The sequence below is a fragment of the Sebastes umbrosus genome, chromosome 3 (assembly GCF_015220745.1).
Source record: "Sebastes umbrosus isolate fSebUmb1 chromosome 3, fSebUmb1.pri, whole genome shotgun sequence".
Lineage (NCBI taxonomy): Eukaryota > Metazoa > Chordata > Actinopteri > Perciformes > Sebastidae > Sebastes > Sebastes umbrosus.
The window spans coordinates 9,091,655-9,113,801 of NC_051271.1; the positions used below are offsets into that span (position 1 = coordinate 9,091,655).

Genomic DNA, 22,147 nt, shown 5'->3' on the forward strand with positions numbered 1-22,147 from the left:
TAAGGTCAAATGTATTTTATTTCTTTAAATATAAAAGTCCCCCTAGCCAGAGTGTACAGTTCACAATTTTTCACAGGGTGTTTTGACAATAACGGTGAATATGTCTCCCTTTTTCCAGATGAATACAGAAACCTTCCATGAATAGTGGAGGGAGGAAAAAAATATATTGTTAATTTGGTTGTCGACAAGGGAAGTCTGATGAAACAGTGAGTGATAGCCAATTTAAGTGCACACTACAAAAAACACAACTACTGCTGCTTTTAAAATAACTTGTTGTGGAATGAACAAAAGAAAAGATGCTAAATAATATACAGAACTAAAGAGAGACGGATGAAAGATATTCCCCTTTGGCATAAACTGCACCAGAAAAACTGACTTGGAGCTGAAAACCAACCATCTAATAAACAGCATATTGCTTTGAGAGAACGGCAATCTGTTAATTGTTGGATTCAGAAGAGCTAAACATTCGATGTGATCACGATGTAAACACTTTTCTGTCAATAGTCACAACCCATGTTGAAGAAACACGGTTAACATTGTGATTGCAATATGTTCGAACCTCAAAGTGAAAAGAAACTACAGGTGAACAGAAACTTCTATATCTTGAATGCTAAGCACTCAGCATGATACACGGGGTGATGTGCTGCTGGTGGTTTCAGTAAATAAAATATTCTGAAGAGTTGATTTCCCTGGCTGTCCTTGAGCCGTTATCAACGCAGGCCAAGAAAGGCTTAGGGGTGATGAAGTAGGAGTTTCAGCATGGATCCAAATCTGAATTTATGCTCTTGTCCAGGATCCAAAGCTTACAGTATATATATATCACTATTGTCATGGCAACCTACCAGCAAAGCCCACAATCCATTTGGGGGTCCTAACACAAGCTTTATATACTCTAGACATCGATGCCTATAGTCTGGATTTTTTTTTTTACTGTAACGGTAAGACCCTTCAAATTAAATGTCATTCACAACAGTGAAATAAAACCCACTAGAGTTTCTCCACTGATGACAGTGGAAACGCTGCATTTAACATTTGGCGCAGCATGAATAATAATAATAAAAAAAAAAAGACAATTTCAAGGTAAGCTTTCTAAATACAAACACCAAGTGCTAAAATAATCAGCTAAAAGATAAGTTCTCAACAAGGTTATTGTGTATGTGTACAAATAATCAAGAGTGACAAATGTTACCAGTACAGTCTGAACTGTAGTCTCGATACAGTTGTCTCTAACACGGACATACTGTCGTTTGTTCACTCTCAACCAAACACAGATACTTCAGCGGCTCCTACAAAATGCACATTAAGTAGGTTTGACGTACATCATCCAGTCCTCAAATTCCTGGATTGTGTAACTGTGGGTAATTCACTTTTATATTGTTCATATTTGGTTCAGTTCTCAAGTTCCAAAAACTTGTTTACCTTGTATACTGGTCTGCTTCAGGTCACATCCTCCGCTGACCAGTTCTCCCACCTATCTAAGCACCAAAGGGGTCGGTAATGTTCATTGAAGAAGAAAAACAAAAACAAAAAAACACGACAATCGTTGTTGTTCCATCCATCCTTCATCATTCCGTTAGTGCGCTTTTTGTCCTCTTGCCCTGTTTCCCTCCGGCGGAGGTGACGACGTTGCCGTTGCAGGCTCCTGCCGGTACCAGAGTCTGGTCCTGCTCCTCCTCCTCGACGTCCGGAAGCTCCTCTCGGATCTGTCGCAGACGGGCCATTGCGCGGTCGATGGTGGCCGTGCTCACCAGGTTGAAGTCGTGCATGCTGACTAGATGCAGGAGGAAGTTGCGGCAGAGGTTGCGACGGATGATGTGAGCGCCAGTTTTCTCTGCGAAAAGCATGATGGCCTGATTCATCTGGTTGTCGGCTATGAAACTGACAGGGAAACGGGGAAAACGGAGGATAGAGGAGGTCAGTTTCTAGTGTTTCAATAGACTGATGGGACAAGAGAAGCTGTAACTACAATATGGTACAACTTAGGGCTGGCTAGTACCAACACCCTTAAACTGATATCCATACCAATACTTCATTCAACACCCATCATGTAAATGGAAGCTGTGTGTGTCCCACTGGCTAATCGCCGCCTCACTGCGTAGCGCTCATACAGCGGTTACAGCTGGTAATGCTGACCCACAACCCGCGGTGTTGGGGTCTCAGAAGCGTAACGCCCACCCTCTGGTTCACCCCCAGGTTAAAACTTGTAGAACTACTGTGATGATTGGCTGAGAGTAAAATCATATAATGGTATTTTTTTCTAGATCAGAGCACAAAAAGGATAGATTGCAGGTATCGTTTGATTGAAAAGTTTCGATACTACTTGGTACTGGGTTATATTGGAGTAACGATGCCCAGCCCTCAGTTTAGTTACATACGCGGCTCCAACGTCTAAGTGCTCTGGATTTGTTTTTAAACTGTAGTCAAATCGTCCTGTTTGAACCATTATACTGGTTAAATCTCAGCTTCATCACATCCCACGTACCCGTACTTCATGACATGCAGGTTCCACAGCTTCATCACTTCCTTCTCTCCCTCATTGACATCTGTGAACTCATCCAGTTGCTGTAGGTGAAAAAGAAAAGAAAAGAAAAAGACAAATTATGATACATAGCAATGGAACCATTTTAACGATGATTAATTCATTTTCTGCCGGCCCTGATAGTGAAATGACTGTAATATTGAGAGAGACTACGGCAAGGGACGTTAGCAGATTCAGGAAATCAATACTGAAGTGGTAAAAATGTTGTGTTCGAGTGTGAGAGCAAGCTGAAGAAGTGTTCTGTGTTGGCAATAGTTTTTGCTCTGAGCACTATTAAGTTATTTATGGGGAGCAGGGCTGACCCAAATGCTTTGACTTTTTGTTGCCATGGTAATCCGACACCAAAATCAGTACTCCAAAGCTTCATTTTTCCCTCCTGTTAACATTTTATTCTCTGGGCACCTCAGAAACACTCACACACAGCCACTTTTATTCTATTTAAATCATTGTAAGAGTCCGATTGTGATAGTTTCCTGGCCTCAGTCAAGGTTACTACACAGTGTTTCTTTAGATTTCAATACTGGATTCTTGCTGGATCACATGGTAGGAAAAAAAACAGTGCCCCTCGGTTTCACAATACATGGGCACAGAATATTAAGTAGAGATAAAATGAAAAATGCCTTTTTAACCCTTTTAGATCACATCATATCGTGCACCTATTTAACAATATATGCAAAAAAATTACAAAACAATCAATTTTATATAATGTCAAAAACGCAATCAACTTTTCTTCCTGTAAAACAAAATGACGTGTGCTTACGGAAGCTAGTACCAACCAGTTTCAACCGATAATATCACGACATTCATCCATCAATCAAGCTGCAACTTTAAGCGACAAGGAAGGTGTGTGTGTGTGTGAGACGCCTGTCCTCGTAGCTCCGTGTCTCCTGACATCATAAGCCTGCCTACTTTTTAGCGGTCCAATCAAATGCAAAGGATTGGATTTAAATTACTTTCTTAACTGTACATCGCTCAAATATTCCTTTTCACTGGGAAATACTCACTTATACTTACATACGTTTACTTAAATAAAACGTTTACTGTTAATGGGGTATTTTTTTTTAAGAATGTATATTATATTATTAATATATATTTATAAGTATATATTATATACGTTAACGTAAATAAAGGATCTGGCTTCATCTTCCACCACTGAGAACAGGTAAAGTTTTAAACACGTAAGTATTAAACACATAAATGAATAAGTAGGCCAGGCCTATGTAAATGAATGAATAAATAAATAAATATTAAGCATGGATTCTGTGTGCCAAATAGAGACTCCTAAAGCAATATATACAACATTGAAAACAAAATGTAACATTTGGGAATAATACGGTCACTATAAACTTGAAACTCACTACACTGCATGATCGGATACAACTCCCTGTAGCAATATCACTGTAACGTATTAAATTGATACCATAGTAGATAAAAATGACCAAAAGTACAGTAAGGTCACAATAAAAAGGTACTATTCAGTACCACAGACTCATTATAAGTTCCCTTTAGAAATATTATAGTAATACAACAGCAGATAAAATGCCACAAAGCACAGTAAGTTCATATTAAATTTACTGAGTGCCATAAATATACAATATTATAGAGACATTGTAGCACACTGCAGAACTACTGGGCACCTGTAGGAAGGACACAATGTGGCTGAAAGGCAGTCCTAACATGCCCCCCGAGCAGATGTAATTCAGGACAAACTCTATCTGGAAGGACATTTCACTGTGCAGGAGCCTGAAGTCCAGATGGACGAAACCTAATGATTACACCGATTACAAATCTGTTAGCATGGATTTCCACATCAAGTTTTTTTTCCGTACCATGTGACCCCAGAGGGGCTCTGTCAAATGTAATTATTTTAAAAGATAAAAGTAATAATAAATAATACAGAGGTGTAGAAAACCCGGCCAAGGAGAGATTCTATGTTTGGAGTAACTTGAGAAATGGACCTTTAAGGGCGTCTCCATAAGTGGTGTGACAACTTAATTCAACAGTGAAGCCAGACACCAAACGACGCAACGAGTAATGGCTTCTCACCGTGGCGGTCTTCTCTCTGAGCCACTCTGGATCTCGCTCGTCCTCACTGTCCTCCTCCATCTCCTGGGGCCGCAGGGGCATGCAGCTGTCACTGTGGAAGTAGAGGCGGTTGTGTCCGCTGACATAGGTCCTCTGCTGCTCCAACTCTCCGTCCTCAGTCTCCAGGAACTCTGACAGACTCGGTTTGGTCCTCTTGGGCCTTGTGGAAGGGGGAGAGAAAAAGCAAATCCTGCATGTACACTATGAACTCTGGAATTTTAAATATTTCAAAATCTTATCTATTAGATAGTACACATATTGATAACCTCAATACTGGTTTCTTCATTTCACAATTAAATAACACTACTTTCGTGTGCCAGATTAAGTAGGCCACCACCGTTAATTCAGTGTGTTGGACACATTTCTAATCAACATTTAAAGAAGTATCAGATCGGAGTCAGTATAGGCAGAAGGATGGAGATTGACTGTGTGCTAGTGCACCTTTATCAGGACTTAACATCTTGATCCATGCTTTTAATTACCACACCAGTATGAGAAACCTGGTGACTGAAAAGTGCTGATCTATTTAGGGTCACCTTCTAAATCTGTTTTAATCCAGCTCACTGCTCATGAACAATTCATTGGAGTTAATTCCACTGATTACTAACTCATCACTAAACCAGACTGAATGGAAATCAAATTAAATTCTAAATCATTTAAATGTCTGACATACTTTTACTTTGAATACAAACACTGCTTTTGAACGGAGGTCCCAAGTTTACCTGCAGACCAGTATGTGAGTTACAGCAGTCCTCTTAACTGGGCCGTTGCGGCTGAAAGCGAAGCCGGGTTGGCTGTGGATGTCCTGAGGGTTACCAACGTATGAGCCGTCATAGCACTCATTGATGGACACGTCTATCCTTGCTCCTTTGGGGTGAGGCTGCAGATTTAAAAGAAAGAAAAAGGCATCAGTGAAATTCGACAGGAAACGGGCCCGATGCATATTGTGATTAAGGGAAACCTGGCACTAGCTGTCAAGGTTAGAAGTGTGATTTCTCAAAGCGGAAGGCACATTAATGCTTTATGATTAAAGTGCCTGTTCAGACAGAGAAAAAGAGGGTTCCCTAGAGAAAGAGAAGCAACTAGCTGCAATTAAAAAAGGAGGTAGAGTAGACTAGCTCTCAACATGGCGACGATGGAGCCGGCGACTCGTAGCTAACAGCAAAAAAAAACAGACAAAATAACGGCAACACTGCTGTTAACCTGGGGGGGATCCGGAGAGTGCTACACTTCCGCAACGGCACCATCGGTCGGGACGGCGTTATCAGCTGTAACCGCCATATGAGAGCAGTGCAGAGCGGCGGCCGTGAGCTATCCAGTGGGGCACGTTCACATGCACTAATAGCACCCACGGCCGGCAATATATATAAACAAAGCACGGAGGAGCTCAGATTACAACACACACAGAGGGAGAGCGACTTCATTCTCTGCTCAGGTAGACATTACTCCTCTATATCTTTACACAGACTAGTTGTTTGCTGCTATATTAATCTCTGAATATCGTTTAGAGCACCTTTAAAATTTTTCTTTTTGCACTGGGTGACAAAAACACGTCCACATCTCAGGGTTCCCACAAAAGTCAAAAACTTAATTTATTCCTTTTAAATCACCAAAATGTTTTTTATCCTACTAACAAGTATTGTCTGTGGAGCTACAGACTGACAGAGCCTCAGCATCAGTGTGATAGAACTCTACAAAAGTTACAAAACATAAAAGAGCTGCTGCATTTGTCTTTCATTTCATTTATTTCTCTCAGTTCACCGAACTAGCAAAGCCGTGTAAACAGATTACTGTCCCTCAGAGTGTGCGGTGATGTCTGTCTGACACAGAGTTGCTCTCCAGAGATCATCAAAGAATCGTTTAAGAGTAAACTAACCAAGAAACAGCGGCCTCCTGCTTTTACCATTCATCTACCAAGCTGTCAAGGTTTGTTACCGTGTTGTGGATTGAGATATAGCTTTACGTACTAGAGTTGTTAAGATGCCAATATCAGTATCGGAAATGCTTCCGATACATCCTAAAGTGCTGGATCAAATATCAGCGAGTCCATGCACTGATCCAATATTATGTTATCATATCCTGTTTCAGTTCATTTATGCTACACAGGACCAACAACACGTGTCATCCACTACCCGATGCGTTCATCCTACCCGATTGGTACTGCGTGTGCAACTTTCAGAGATGAGAAAGAAGCAAGATGGCTCACACTTCTATCATCAGTTCTGGAAAAAACGATCGCTGAGTCCGAAATTGATGTGTTGTAAATGTATGCATTTGTTCATGTTTTACAAAGGGTTTAACCTGAGCCAGGCAGCAAGCATATCACATCAATACAGGGTTAGTAGTATACAGCTGTTAAAAAAATAATAATAGTATATATTTTTTGTTTTAAACGCAGTGGTATCGGATCGGTACTCGATATCAGGCCGATACGCAAGTTCAGGTATTGGTATCATTTAGGAGAAAAATGGCATCGGAGCATCTCTATCACAATCACTCTCAATGGAGACTAAAGCTCCAATGAAAAAATACACACAAAAAATAAGCACAGTACAGCATATTTGGCTATTTTACATTTGTATACTTAACCATTGCTTGAAATTAGGTGGTATCTTGCAAAGACGCAACTAGCCCAACCAAACATACTCACCACATAGTTGAAGATGAAGCGAGAGTGGGAGAGTTTGAGGTGTTTGAGCAGGCTGTAGAGTTTGCTGCAATTCAGGGTACACCAGGGACAGTGAAGATCATCTCTTGCCTCTGTTTGCTGCCGTGTGTTATTGTTGTACAAGAACTGAACATGGACAGATCACATTAGTATCAAGGTAAACCAGAGAGGATCTAAACCTCCAGCAGATGTAAATGGATGATTCTATTCTAGCATCACAGAACATCAGTCACTGTCACATTTTGGTACACGAAACCTTCAGGACCAAGTCTTGATGAACTATTACAAACCAGTACATTTTTTTCTACAGTATCAAAATGTGACAGTAATTCTAAACATGTTTTAAAATGTCTGAAAAAAACAGACAACATAGACATTTTGCTTTTCAGCAACCTCACCAAAAGAAATTCTTGTAAATCAGTGTCCCAAGCCCAGTTTGTGTTTCTCACTGTGTTGTACCTGATAAAATATACGTAGCTTCTGCCGCGGCTCACACAGGACCTGCTCTTTCCTCGTCTGAATGTCTGTGCTCACTGACTCTTTCACTGCTGACGGGAACAGATGGAGAGGTTATTGCTTGGAGAATCACCAATTTGACTTGAAACATTCAACATGCATTTGACAACAAAAAAAAAAAGTAGAAACTGTATCGTTTCACCCATAACATCAAGATGACAAGCACACATATCACTGTTGCTAAAGCCCCTTTCAGACATGGAACATGCAACATACCTGGCTTCATCTACCTGTTGAAGTAAAGGCTTTATGACATTCAAACCCGACAGGTCTCTGTTGTGTAAATGTTCTATTATGGTTCCGTTCAAAAGATGACGGACCATTAAGGCCCTGACACACCAGGCCGATTGTCAATTCCGGGCCGTCAGTGAGCGTCTGTCGGTCTAGTTTTTGCGGTGTGTCCCGCATCGTCGGCTCTAGTCTACCCGCGCCAGAGTTTTTTTCGGCCGATTCGGCGGCAGAGTCCATCGGTGAGAGAAATCACTTCTGCTTAAACGAATCAGGGCACGAGAAAAGAAACGGAAGTGAGGAAAGCAAGCCAACGAGTAAAGTCAAGAAGAAAAACACAGAAGGCTTTTCTCATATTTCATCTTCACCTCATCTCGCAATTCTCAGTCTTCAGGTTTCCCTTTTTGAATGATGAATACAGACTACCGCGACCTGCTGGTGTGGAGTTATTTCCTCTCACGCAGAACGTACGTGCTAGTTGGTCGCTGGCTGTCGTCTTTGCGGTGTGTTCGAGTGCAACTTTTTGGGCAAGACAAAGGCGACGTGAGGCAACGCAACAGTTGGCCTTCGTCGCCGCTGGTTCTTTGATGTCGGTTTGGTGTGTCTGGGCCTTTACAGGTAGAATAGCAATGCTTGTGTAATATTCGGCTCCTTACTGCCACAACAGTTGAAATGTAATAAGAGTGTTTACAGATTTCTCCTGGGTTGCATCAGCGAGGGATTTCAAAACTCATTTTGCAGTTGGATAAATGTTTCTCTGTGGCTTAATTAATGACCATCATGCATCATGAGTGCTGAAGGGAGCCTCGACCCCACTTCTCACTTGCCTAAGCAACCATGTAGACACTTTAAAATGTACCACCGTATAAATTTCTTCATTAATTAGATATAACATCTATAATTCTGCTGCCTATTTTCACACAGCCTGAACAGAGTTAAAAATGACACGATGTTGGGTAATGACTCATGCAGTAGGCAAACATTTTGCTTGATATTCACACATACTTCATGACTTCTACAGAAACATGACTCAGGGCCTTATTCAAAAGATTCACATGATAAGTTGCCAGAACATTCATGGAGTGAAGAGCAAATCTCAAAAGGACTCGAGAGCTATGACTCACAGAGTGCCTTTTGCCAGATTCAGTTACAAATAGACCATCCCACACCAATATCACAGTGGGTGAAAAATCCAAAACCATGAACCATTCAGCTTTAATCAGAGAATCTGGCATGAAATAAAGAAATTATATTCAGATTGGTGTCATTTATGAAGCCTTTTACAACACTTTTCATGAAAGCAGAAGATGAATTAACAATTTATCTCCCCCTCCCATCATTCATGGATATTTCCTGCTCTTAAATGTAACATAGGATTAAATGTAATTGATGTTTCCAAACTAAAAATATTGATAGAAATCCTCAACATCACAGCATATTTCTAATTCAGCCTCATATTAAAAAAAGTTCAAACTACCCCGTGGTGTTTTTGTACTTACTCATGAGGGCAGCTCGGTGATTGCTGGTTCTAGTCTCCATGGGGCTGGAGCTGTCGGAGTTGCGTGTGGCAAGGGGTTTTGCCACGGGGGCAGTGGATTTTCCGCTAGCATCACCTGTCCAACGCAGCATGAACTGCAATGTGGGTCCCTGAGAAAATGTCTCAAATGGTGGCAGTCTCTGTGGGACGGTCATACAGAGTTATGGTCTGATGTGGTGATATGAAGAGGACAACAATTCGTTAAGATATGACCGCCATACAAGCCACCCCCCTACCTTTCCATCCAGAATGGTTTCCCACGTAGCTCGCTTCTTGCTGACAGGGCTGTCCTCCATCCCTTGCATCGACACCTCGTACTCCCCATCCAGCAGCTGCAATCTCCTGCAGAGAACAAATCAAGAGTGATTTTAAGGTAGAGTCAAAAGAACGGCAAAAAAATGATGTGAAAACTTCAATGAAAACCTTACCTATTCTTATCAAAGACAGTCATCTGTGCAACAAAGGTCTCTGTGGTCTCTCCCTCGTCTCTATGGGATGAACTTCTCTTCTTTCTACTAGGAGTATCTATTACATCTTGGCATAAAACAAAATGAAAATACAAAAATAGAGTGAGAGTTTCATATCCAACCTGCAACTATTTCAGTTACGTCTCACATTATTATTCAGATGATGTGCCCAGAGAAAGCTCCTTGCAACCGGCAGCTTGCTGTGGCCCAATTCTGAGCTATCATAGTCTCCCTGTGCTGATCTCATAACAAAATGAACTGTTGAAATCAGTCATCCTAATGCAAACTGTATCTGTATTACAGAGCGTGGATTTCCTACCAATGTTCTCGTTGGCCTCTCCGTTGACTAGACCATTAGTATCTCTCCTCCCTGTGCGTGACACCCTGAACAGGAGCGAGTAGGACTTGACCATGTGGCTGTTGCTGGGCTCAAACTCGTTGCTGGAGACCAGTAAGGAGGGGTAGGAGCCATGCTTGGTTTGGTTACTGTCAGGATTCAAAGGCACCTGCTTTTTACCTGTAGGCACTTGCTTTATCGGGCAGCTGACATCCTGAAAGAAAAATGACCAAACGTAATTTAACAAAACACAATCGCTAGTAAGTAAAATGAAATGACGTTCTGTTAAAGTGAGAGACTGCTTCAATAGTGTTTGACTTTACCTTGCGTTTTTTATGGCAGACTTTGACAAGTAGCACCTCTAAGGACACGGAATTTTGTTCATTTTCTGAATTCTGAGATGGCTTTTCTGTCAGACAACAAAAAGAGTTCAGTGTTAATCATTTTGTCCATTTGTGATACACAACAAAATCCCAGATTACATTAAAGTGAAGCACACGTGATTTTCATTGCTATCTGTATGTAAGGCTGATGCTATACTGGTACGTTGTCTATGTTGCTCCTGAGGAAAAGCGTCCACTCCTTCTGTCACTAGTATCACTGTGTATTTTAAACATATTTTTTTGGCAAACCGCTTGCTTCAACACAAATCTTCGGCATGCTAGCAGTTGTTGACTGTAGTTGAGTGGTTTCATGGCAACATAGTGCTGACAATGTTTACATGTGCATTAGTATCCTAGTTTTGAGTTTTATTCTGGTTTTGATCTTAGACGGGATGTTTACATGAAACATGAGAAACCTGTATACATAATCCTAACAGCATCCAGGTTTCTGATCATCTGTGTGCAGTTGTGTCTTGACCAGGGATGGAAATTAGCCCCAACCACCAACCGAATGGTGGTGAAATATGCAAATGACTGCTAGATTTGCTTCACTCGCCACATCAAAGAATGGTAATCTAATGAGTGGCTGTTAGATTACAAAAAAATTTAATTTTCCAACTCTGTTCTTGACAGCTCGCCATCTGAGCCACTATATTCTGTACCAACAGAGAATGATCAGAAAACCTGACTAAGGTGTCGTCATACCACAATATCCCGTTTTTTATCGGAGCACTCCGGGTTATATCCAGGTTTCCCAACACCAGAGTAAGGTCTTATCCCAGAATATGGTGTTTACATGCAGAACACATAACATTATAATAATAATAATTGTGAGTATTTCCCGTTAAACAAATATACTACTACGTAAAATCTGCTTACCATCCTTATGGAAGAACCCAGTGAAGGTTAACTGTAGATGTGAAGATAAACTGAAGAACCAACAGAAAACAATGCACTGGTGAGATTGGGTCATATCAAGTGCTCCAACTATTAATATAAATGGTAATAAATTATGTCAAAACCGTTGACTATCCAGCAATAAAAAAGGGGCACATCAACTCTGTGTTACCTTAGAGAATCCTGCTCTTCTTTCATCCTCTCGACTGTCTGCAACATGTCGTCCACTTTGAACGTTTTCCTGGGAGGAGGGATTACAAGTCCCACAGGTTCAAGTATTATTAATTCAGTATTAATTAATTAATGCTTTAAATAAGATTATAAACATATCAGGTAGGAATGTTTTCATCTTTTCAAACTCTGTTGAAGCATTATTAAAAAAAGAACTCTGTTCTTATATCATAACTGAAAACACATCATCAGATTTCATACCTTTTGGCATTTGTTCGGCCATTTCTGTGAGACATGAAGGTGAGCGTCCTGTGCAAAAATATGGGCTGAAAAGGAAATAAAGAATGAATTAAATCACTCATTTTTAAGTGGGCTGGCCAATCAATACAATGACTCACAAGAAAATATAGCATGACTTACTGCAATCAAATTCCTTGTGCGGAGGAATCTGTATATCTGAGTTGGTTCTGGAAACAGAAAAAAGGTGTTATTGTGATATCACATCACTGTGTTTTCAGGATAACTTTGCAAGGTTCAACCAGGAGCCCACTGAAATCTGAAACATGAGCAGACGTACAAAAAAGGGGCGGTTTTACAGAGAGCTTCTTCTTTCTGAGACAAACCCCTCCATCAGTCAAAATCACAATATGTCAGCATCTTGAAAAATTAATCCAATATTATTGTTAACACATGCCAAAAGAAGGGGTGTTAACAGGTGGTTGCTGATTAGGCAAAACACCCAGCAACTAAAGGAAAACTGATATATGAAACAATCCATGTGATTTTTATTAATTCCAGTCTGAGATACCTAAATAACAGTTAGCATCAGATTCGTGTAGTTATTCTCTGACAGACCCCTCCATCAGTCTGCTGTCAGTCAATATCTCAGTTTGTCAGCATCTTGAGAAATGAATCCATATTATTGCTAACACATGCCAAAAGAAGGGGTGTTCAACAGTTTTCTTCATCTCCTTATATTTTTATATCTGGTACATTTTTTTTTGTACTTTGTACTTTGCACTACTAACTTTTTTACTGCCTTTTTACTAACATGTTTTGCACTATGGAACTGTGATGCTGGGAACTTGAATTTCCCTCGGGATCAATAAAGTTACCATCGATCTATCTATCTATCTATCTATCTATCACAGATAAACTAGGGAGGGCCTGAGACAGACCCCTCCATCAGTCTACTGTCAGTCAATATGTCAGAGAAATTAATCCATATTATTGCTAACACATGCCAAAAGTAGGGGTGTTAACAGGTGGTGGCTGATTTGGCAAAACACCCAGCAACTAAAGAAAAAACTGATATATTTAACAATCCATGTGTTTTTATTGATTCCAGGCTGACACCTAAATAACAGTTAACATCAGATTTGTCTAGTTTTAACTAAGGGACGCCTGTCAGCCAAAAGCTAGTTATTGAAAACAAAATAAGTAACAGTAAAGTTAAGCTGGTAGCTAAACGCATATTGAATGCATAGAAAAGTTCCTCTCCTGTTACCAAAAAAAAACATTGTTTTCAATCAAACTATGACTCTTTGAAAATGATTAGAGTTCAGTTCTTATGTTATTCATGATGTTTTCCCCTCACCATTTCCTTTAAAATCTAAACATGTAATGATATACAATTTTTGCGTGTCTAGTTATTCTCTGACAGACCCCTCCTTCAGTCTGCTGTCAGTCAATATCTCAGTATGTCAGCATCTTGAGAAATGAATCCATATTATTGCTAACACATGCCAAAAGAAGGGGTGTTTAACAGTTTTCTTCATCTCCTTATATTTTTATATCTGGTATATTTTTTTGTACTTTGCACTACTAACTTTTTTTTACTGCCTTTTTACTAACATGTTTTGTACTATGGAACTGTGATGCTGGAAACTTGAATTTCCCTCGGGATCAATAAAGTTACCATCGATCTATCTATCTACCTATCCATCTATCACAGATAAACTAGGGAGGCCTGTCAGCCAAAAGCTAGTTATTGAAAGCAAAATAAGTAACAGTAAAGTTAAGCAGGTAGCTAAACACGTATTGAATATATAGAAAATTAAATTCCTTGTGCGGAGGAATCTGTATATCTGAGTTGGTTCTGGAAAAAGAAAAAAAGGTGATAACTTTGATTCGTCTAGTTATTCTCTGACAGACCCCTCCTTCAGTCTGCTGTCAGTCAATATCTCAGTATGTCAGCATCTTGAGAAATGAATCCATATTATTGCTAACACATGCCAAAAGAAGGGGTGTTAACAGTTTTCTTCATCTCCTTATATTTTTATATCTGGTATATTTTTTTGTACTTTGCACTACTAACTTTTTTTTACTGCCTTTTTACTAACATGTTTTGCACTATGGAACTGTGATGCTGGAAACTTGAATTTCCCTTTGGTATCAATAAAGTTACCATCTATCTATCTATCTATCTATCTATCTATCTATCTATCTATCTACCTATCTATCTATCACAGATAAACTAGGGAGGCCTGTCAGCCAAAAGCTAGTTATTGAAAACAAAATAAGTAACAGTAAAGTTAAGCAGGTAGCTAAACACGTATTGAATATATAGAAAATTAAATTCCTTGTGCGGAGGAATCTGTATATCTGAGTTGGTTCTGGAAAAAGAAAAAAAGGTGATAACTTTGATTCGTCTAGTTATTCTCTGACAGACCCCTCCTTCAGTCTGCTGTCAGTCAATATCACAGTATGTCAGCATCTTGAGAAATGAATCTATATTATTGCTAACACATGCCAAAAGAAGGGGTGTTAACAGGTGGTGGCTGATTAGGCAGCAACTAAAGAAAAAACTGATATAATAAACAATCCATGTGTTTTTATTGATTCCAGTCTGACACCTAAATAACAGTTAGCATCAGATTCGTCTAGTTATAACAACCCACATATAACAGATAAACTAAGTGCTCCTGCTTTTTCTGACAGACCCCTCCATCAGTCTGCTGTCAGTCAATAGCTCAGAGAAAGGAACCCATATTATTGCTAACACATGCCAAAAGAAGGGGTGTTTAACAGTTTTCTTCATCTCCTTGTATTTTTATATCTGGTATATTTTTTGTACTTTGCACTACTACATTTTTTTTATTGCCTATTTACTAACATGTTTTGCACTATGGAACTGTGATGCTGGAAACTTGAATTTCCCTCGGGATCAATGAATTTACTATCTATCTATCTATCACAGATAAACTAGGGAGGCCTGTCAGCCAAAAGCTAGTTATTGAAAACAAAATAAGTAACAGTAAAGTTAAGCTGGTAGCTAAACGCATATTGAATACATAGAAAAGTTCCTCTAGTGTTACAAAAAAAACCCAGAAAAGTTGCATTACTCATACCATATCATGCCAAAAGAAGGGGTGTTAACAGGTGGTGGCTGATTAGGCAGCAACTAAAGAAAAAACTGATATAATAAACAATCCATGTGTTTTTATTGATTCCAGTCTGACACCTAAATAACAGTTAGCATCAGATTCGTCTAGTTATAACAACCCACATATAACAGATAAACTAAGTGCTCCTGCTTTTTCTGACAGACCCCTCCATCAGTCTGCTGTCAGTCAATAGCTCAGAGAAATGAACCCATATTATTGCTAACACATGCCAAAAGAAGGGGTGTTTAACAGTTTTCTTCATCTCCTTGTATTTTTATATCTGGTATATTTTTTGTACTTTGCACTACTAACTTTTTTACTGCCTTTTTACTAACATGTTTTGTACTATGGAACTGTGATGCTGGGAACTTGAATTTCCCTTTGGTATCAATAAAGTTACTATCTATCTATCTATCTATCTATCACAGATAAACTAGGGAGGCCTGTCAGCCAAAAGCTCAGAGAAATGAATCCATATTATTGCTAACACATGCCAAAAGTAGGGGTGTTAACAGGTGGTGGCTGATTTGGCAGCAACTAAAGAAAAAACTGATATAATAAACAATCCATGTGTTTTTATTGATTCCAGTCTGACACCTAAATAACAGTTAGCATCAGATTCGTCTAGTTATAACAACCCACATATAACAGATAAACTAAGTGCTCCTGCTTTTTCTGACAGACCCCTCCATCAGTCTGCTGTCAGTCAATAGCTCAGAGAAATGAACCCATATTATTGCTAACACATGCCAAAAGAAGGGGTGTTTAACAGGTGGTAGCTGATTAGGCAGCAACTAAAGAAAAAACTGATATAATAAACAATCCATGTGTTTTATTGATTGCAGTCTGATTCCTAAACAACAGCATCAGATTTGTCTAGTTATAACTAAGGGAGGGCCTGTCAGCCAAAAGCTAGTTATTGGAAACAAAATAAGTGACAGTAAAGTTAAGCAGGTAGCTAAACACATATTGAATGCATAGAAAACTTCCTCTCTCGTGTTAACCAAAAAAAAAACCCCATAAAGTTGCATGACAAAGTGACTGGGTATGAATGTCTCACTTTCAAAGGCCTGCAGGAACAGCTCATGGTCGGCCTGGATCTGCTCCATCTTCGGCTTCTTCACAGAGTTCATCATGGCTGATGAGGCCGGGTACACAGCTCCGTTAGCTTTACAACTAGCCCCACTCATAATATCACCTGAGTTCTGCCAGTGATAACAAAACACATTCATGATAATTAAAACAACAACAAATGATAACACAACATGTTAGCCAGTAGCAGTTAGCAGTCGAGCTAGCTCAGCTAAAAAGCTCAATGCTAACATGTTAGGTGGTTTGATATTTCAGCGTCGGATCAATTCGTGTATTTAGACTATGATTAACAAAATAATGTTGTATATATAGCGTGTAAATAAAGGTAACCCACCCTGGCTGATGGCATTAACTGGTTGTCCTCGCTGCCTGCAGCAGAAGCCTGCTAGCAGACTGAAACATGAAGATGAAGAGGAGGCGAAAGAGACGCTAGTTAGCTCGCAATGCTAACATGGTTTTAACTAGAAAAACACCCAAACAATGTGACCTCCGAACACCTGAGGTTCCTCCGCATTCAGATGTCTTAAAATACCGAGCTGGTTGTAGTATTTGTTGGATAAAATGATTGGTAATTTATTGTTGGTGTTGGTTTTTCCTCTTCAGTTTTTTTGTACTGAACAACAGAGCAGGAGTCAGCTGTCAGCCAATAGGAGACGAGCTGAGAGAATGCGGCGCTCTGATTGGCTGCTGAGCTCCGGAGGTGACACACAACGCGCTCTCGCTTTCTGCGATTTTTGCGGGAAATCTAGTTTTTTTATCATCAAGACAAGACGACTAATACATGTCTTATTATTCATAGGAGGCTTTACAGTCTGCAGTACATCATGTACTCCATAATCCATATCCTCTAGGATATGGATTTATTTCATGGCAGAGAAATACATGGAACTAAATAGTCTCTAATAAATCCATCTATAATAAACAGTCAAGAGCTGAAAGTAATTATTTTAAGTCTTGGGTTGGTATTATTATATGGCATAAACGCCCAATAATTTCATTATATTAATATCATTTAAATATAATTTTAATATAATATAATACAATATAATGAAATAATTTATATAACTATAAATTATAATATAATATAGACGACCCTGGTGTTAAAACATATATCTCATTATTCATAGGAGACTTTACAGTTTGCAGTACATCATGTATCCCATATCTATCTCTATGTGACTGTATATGTTGTTAAATGTATTTATTTCATGGGAAAGAAATACATAGAACTAAATAGTCTGCAATAAATCCATCTACAATAAATAGTCCAGAGGTGAAAGTAATTATTTTAAGTCTCGGGTTGGTATTATATGGTATAAACGCCAGATAATTTCATTATATTATATTATATTATAATATCATATCATATCATATCATTTAAATATCATTTTAATATAATATAATACAATATAATGAAATAATTTATATAACTATAAATTATAATATAATATAGACGACCCTGGTGTTAAAACATATATCTCATTATTCATAGGAGACTTTACAGTTTGCAGTACATTATGTATTCCATAAATATCTATCTCTATGTGATTGTATGTTGTTAAATGTATTTATTTCATGGGAAAGAAATACATGGAACTAAATAGTCTCTACTAAATCCATCTATAATAAACAGTCAAGAGCTGAAAGTAATTATTTTAAGTCTCGGGTTGGTATTATTATATGGCATAAACGCCAGATAATTTCATTATATGATATGATATTATAATATCATATCATATAATATCATTTTAATATCATTTTAATATAATATAATATAATACAATATAATGAAATAATTTATATAACTATAAATTATAATATAATATAGACGACCCTGGTGTTAAAACATAAATCTCATTATTCATAGGAGACTTTACAGTTTGCAGTACATCATGTACTCCATAATCCATATCCTGTAGGATATGGATTTATTTCTTGCCAAAGAAATACATGGAACTAAATAGTCTCTACTAAATCCATCTATAATAAACAGTCAAGAGCTGAAAGTAATTATTTTAAGTCTCGGGTTGGTATTATTATATGGCATAAACGCCAGATAATTTCATTATATTTTATGATATTATAATATCATATCATATCATATCATTTTAATATCATTTTAATATAATATAATACAATATAATGAAATAATTTATATAACTATAAATTATAATATAATATAGACGACCCTGGTGTTAAAACATATATCTCATTATTCATAGGAGACTTTACAGTTTGCAGTACATCATGTATCCCATAAATATCTATCTCTATGTGACTGTATGTTGTTAAATGTATTTATTTCATGGGAAAGAAATACATGGAACTAAATAGTCTCTACTAAATCCATCTATAATAAACAGTCAAGAGCTGAAAGTAATTATTTTAAGTCTCGGGTTGGTATTATATGGCATAAACGCCAGATAATTTCATTATATTATATTATATTATAATATCATATCATATATAATATAATTTAAATATCATTTTAATATAATATAATACAATATAATGAAATAATTTATATAACTATAAATTATAATATAGATGACCCTGGTGTTAAAACATATATCTCATTATTCATAGGAGACTTTACAGTTTGCAGTACATCATGTATTCCATAATCCATATCCTCTAGGATAGGACAGAGAGATTGAATTTGGAGATAAAGTCAACACTGAAGATGTCATCCGAGTTGCCAGGAGAATATCACAAGTACTTCTGCCTATAGACAGGAAATAATGCTTCCAGAATCAAACATACATCCAGTTATCCCTCCTGTTGTCTTCCCGTCAACCATGCAACTTTTGTCTTTTGTCTGGTTTGACTGTTTTTAAAGCATACATTATAAATTATCACCCAATTCTGTATAACATCTTTTTGGCCAACTTCATTCCAACTCATTACCACAAGTTTTACACTTTTTTTGAGGAATTCATGGTCAATAAACCTAATTTATATGAAATTAAACCTAATTTTTTTAGGAAAAAATGCCGAAATTATGAATTATTTGGACTATACACAAAATTGGAGGAATAATGTTGATGGATTATCACAGACCGGTATATGTCAAAGTTTAGTCAGAATATTACAAATATTGTAATATTAAAAAAAAATGTTTAATGACAGTGTGACAGTGTGTTTTTTGCAAAGACCATATAAGGGAACCATCCATATAATTTTGAGGAAATTAGGTGAAAGACATCCATATTTATGATATAATGAAGTTTGAAAACCGGTCAAATTTGACCCGAAGACAACAGGAGGGTTAAACGAATGACCACATTAACGTTAAAAAACGTTCATAGTGTGTGAGAAAATAATCCTCTAGGATATGGATTTATTTCATGCCAAAGAAATACATGGAACTAAATAGTCTCTACTAAATCCATCTATAATAAACAGTCAAGAGCTGAAAGTAATTATTTTAAGTCTCGGGTTGGTATTATTATATGGCATACACGCCAGATAATTTCATTATATGATATGATATTATAATATCATATCATATAATATCATTTTAATATCATTTAAATATAATATAATATAATATAATATAATACAATATAATGAAATAATTTATATAACTATAAATTATAATATAATATAGACGACCCTGGTGTTAAAACATAAATCTCATTATTCATAGGAGACTTTACAGTTTGCAGTACATTATGTATTCCATAAATATCTATATCTATGTGACTGTATGTTGTTAAATGTATTTATTTCATGGGAAAGAAATACATGGAACTAAATAGTCTGCAATAAATCCATCTACAATAAATAGTCCAGAGGTGAAAGTAATTATTTTGAGTCTCGGGTCGGTATTATTATATGGCATAAATGCCAGATAATTTTATTCTAATATAATATAAAATAATACAATATAATATAATATAATATAATGAAATTATTTATATAAAAATATAATATAACATAATATAATATAATATAATATAATATAATACAATATAATATAATATAATGTAATATAATGAAAATATTTATATAACAATAAATTATAATATAATATAATATAATATAATATAATATAATATAATATAATATAATATAATACAATATAATATAATATAATTGTTATAATTTTTTTCTTTTTTCCCTTTTAAAAGTTTTTTTTGGGAGTTTTTTTTCCTTATCCGATGAGAGGGTCATACTGTAAAAGACAGAGGGTGTCGTATCCTCTACAGATTGTAAATCCCCCTGAGGCAAATTTGTGATTTATGATTATTTTGGGCTATACGAATAAAATTGACTTGACTATATTATATTATAATATATTATATTACATTATATTTCATTACCTTATATTATATTATATTACATTATTTATCCCATTTGTATTTTATACAATCAGAAATATTCTTAATGAAACTGAACATTACAGCAGCATAAATGAGTAAACTGTACGTACATCAGTACAGTATAGTCGGCTGCATGGTGATTGAAAACATAATATTTAAATGTTAATTTTGTTGATAACAAGACGGCAATTAATAACATCAAAGGGAATAATTTGTCCTCAGGTTCTTAAGATGTATGTCTGTTTAGGAACATCTTAATTTTCCTTTAACTGTGATTCAGCTTAATGAAAAATTTAGAATTCATTTTCTAAATTGTATGAGGGGTTAACAGAGTTGTTTAATAATGATGCAATGAGAATATTACTAAAAAGAACAAGATGTTCCAGTGCAAGTGAAATGTGTGTGTATGCAGGCATAAATACTTTTCAAACTATATTAAGAAATCTCATGTACAAATTTATATGCCGGCATAATCACTCTGAGAATGACATCATCTTGCGGTTGTCTAACTTCAGATTTTGCACTACACGGTACCAATCACAGCTGTGGAGGCCCTGGTATAGTTCTTTATATGTAAGGCATTGATGTATGTATATTTTTATACTAATATTTATAGTTTTAATATCTTTTAATCATGACTTTTTATAGTGCTCTCTGTATTGTAATGTATTATATGTAATGTATTGTTGTTGTTTTTTCTTTTTTCTTATCTGAACCTTGAGTCTGCAATAAAGTTTGAATTGAATTGCACACTTTGCTAATGTATATACTGTAGTATCTTGCACACTTTTGCTAATGTATATAGTATGTAAATGCACACTTGCTAATGCATATAGTGGGTTATTCTATGTTTTTAATTTAGATTTGTGTTAATGCTAGTTGTAGTAGTCAGGTTTATTTATAGTGTATTCCAATATTCTTTATATTTTGTATTCTATGGATATATTTCTGTAATGTTGACGTGTACATTTTATGTACTATTCCTGTGCATTGCTTGGATAACCTGCTGCTGTAACACAAGAATTTCCCAATTTGGGATCAATAAAGTCTATCTATCTATCTATCTATCTATATATTTATATTAATATTAATATTTTTAATATCTTTTAATCATGACTTTTTATAGTTCTCCCTGTATTGTAATGTATTATATGTAATGTATTGTTGTTGTTTTTTCTTTTTTCTTATCTGGACCTTGAGTCTGCAATAAAGTTTGAATTGAATTGAATTAATCTCAATTAGAATTTCCCAATCAACAATTTTTTTTATTCATTTTAAAGTATTTGACTAATATATTTGTTATTTCACGTCATTAAAAGCAGTGAGGATAGTGTGTCAGTGATCAGTAGATTAGCTGGTTTGAATCTGTTTTGCCAGACTGGATGGTGTTTCCTGACGGACCTATTTAAAGAGGGAACCGGAAAAGCGGCCAATCACAACTTCCGCTTTGCTTCCGCACACATGTGAGGAGAAAATCAGCCTCATTGCTGAGACAGTCTGATGGTATTTCTACATA

General features: G+C 36.7%; 2 protein-coding genes across 8 annotated transcripts in view; one reads left to right on the top strand and one right to left on the bottom strand.

Moving 5' to 3' along the window:
* Positions 1–16,939, bottom strand: suz12b (SUZ12 polycomb repressive complex 2 subunit b). Of its 7 annotated transcripts, none has more exons than XM_037763629.1 (18): positions 16,804–16,939; positions 16,641–16,699; positions 16,275–16,352; positions 12,249–12,295; positions 12,090–12,154; positions 11,830–11,898; positions 11,640–11,689; positions 10,701–10,786; positions 10,360–10,591; positions 10,002–10,107; positions 9,810–9,915; positions 9,536–9,713; positions 7,752–7,840; positions 7,275–7,418; positions 5,347–5,504; positions 4,586–4,784; positions 2,483–2,562; positions 1–1,878 (listed from the first exon to the last, which is right to left on the bottom strand). In XM_037763629.1, the coding sequence occupies exons 1-18, from the start codon at positions 16,818–16,820 to the stop codon at positions 1,566–1,568; spliced, it is 2,076 nt and encodes a 691-aa protein (XP_037619557.1). In that variant the 5' UTR covers positions 16,821–16,939; the 3' UTR covers positions 1–1,565. The 7 variants fall into 7 exon arrangements, with proteins under 7 accessions (XP_037619557.1, XP_037619554.1, XP_037619560.1 ...); XM_037763626.1 differs by having other exon boundaries at positions 16,275–16,419; XM_037763632.1 differs by having other exon boundaries at positions 7,752–7,837; positions 10,002–10,098; positions 16,275–16,419; positions 16,641–16,939.
* The window catches only part of utp6 (UTP6 small subunit processome component), a 15,782-nt gene continuing 10,102 nt past the window's right edge, over positions 16,468–22,147 (top strand). Inside the window, exons 1-2 of the mRNA XM_037763633.1 lie at positions 16,468–16,481; positions 16,931–16,937. The gene's annotated coding sequence lies outside the window, so the exon portion shown is untranslated. The remainder of the gene's footprint in view (positions 16,482–16,930; positions 16,938–22,147) is intronic.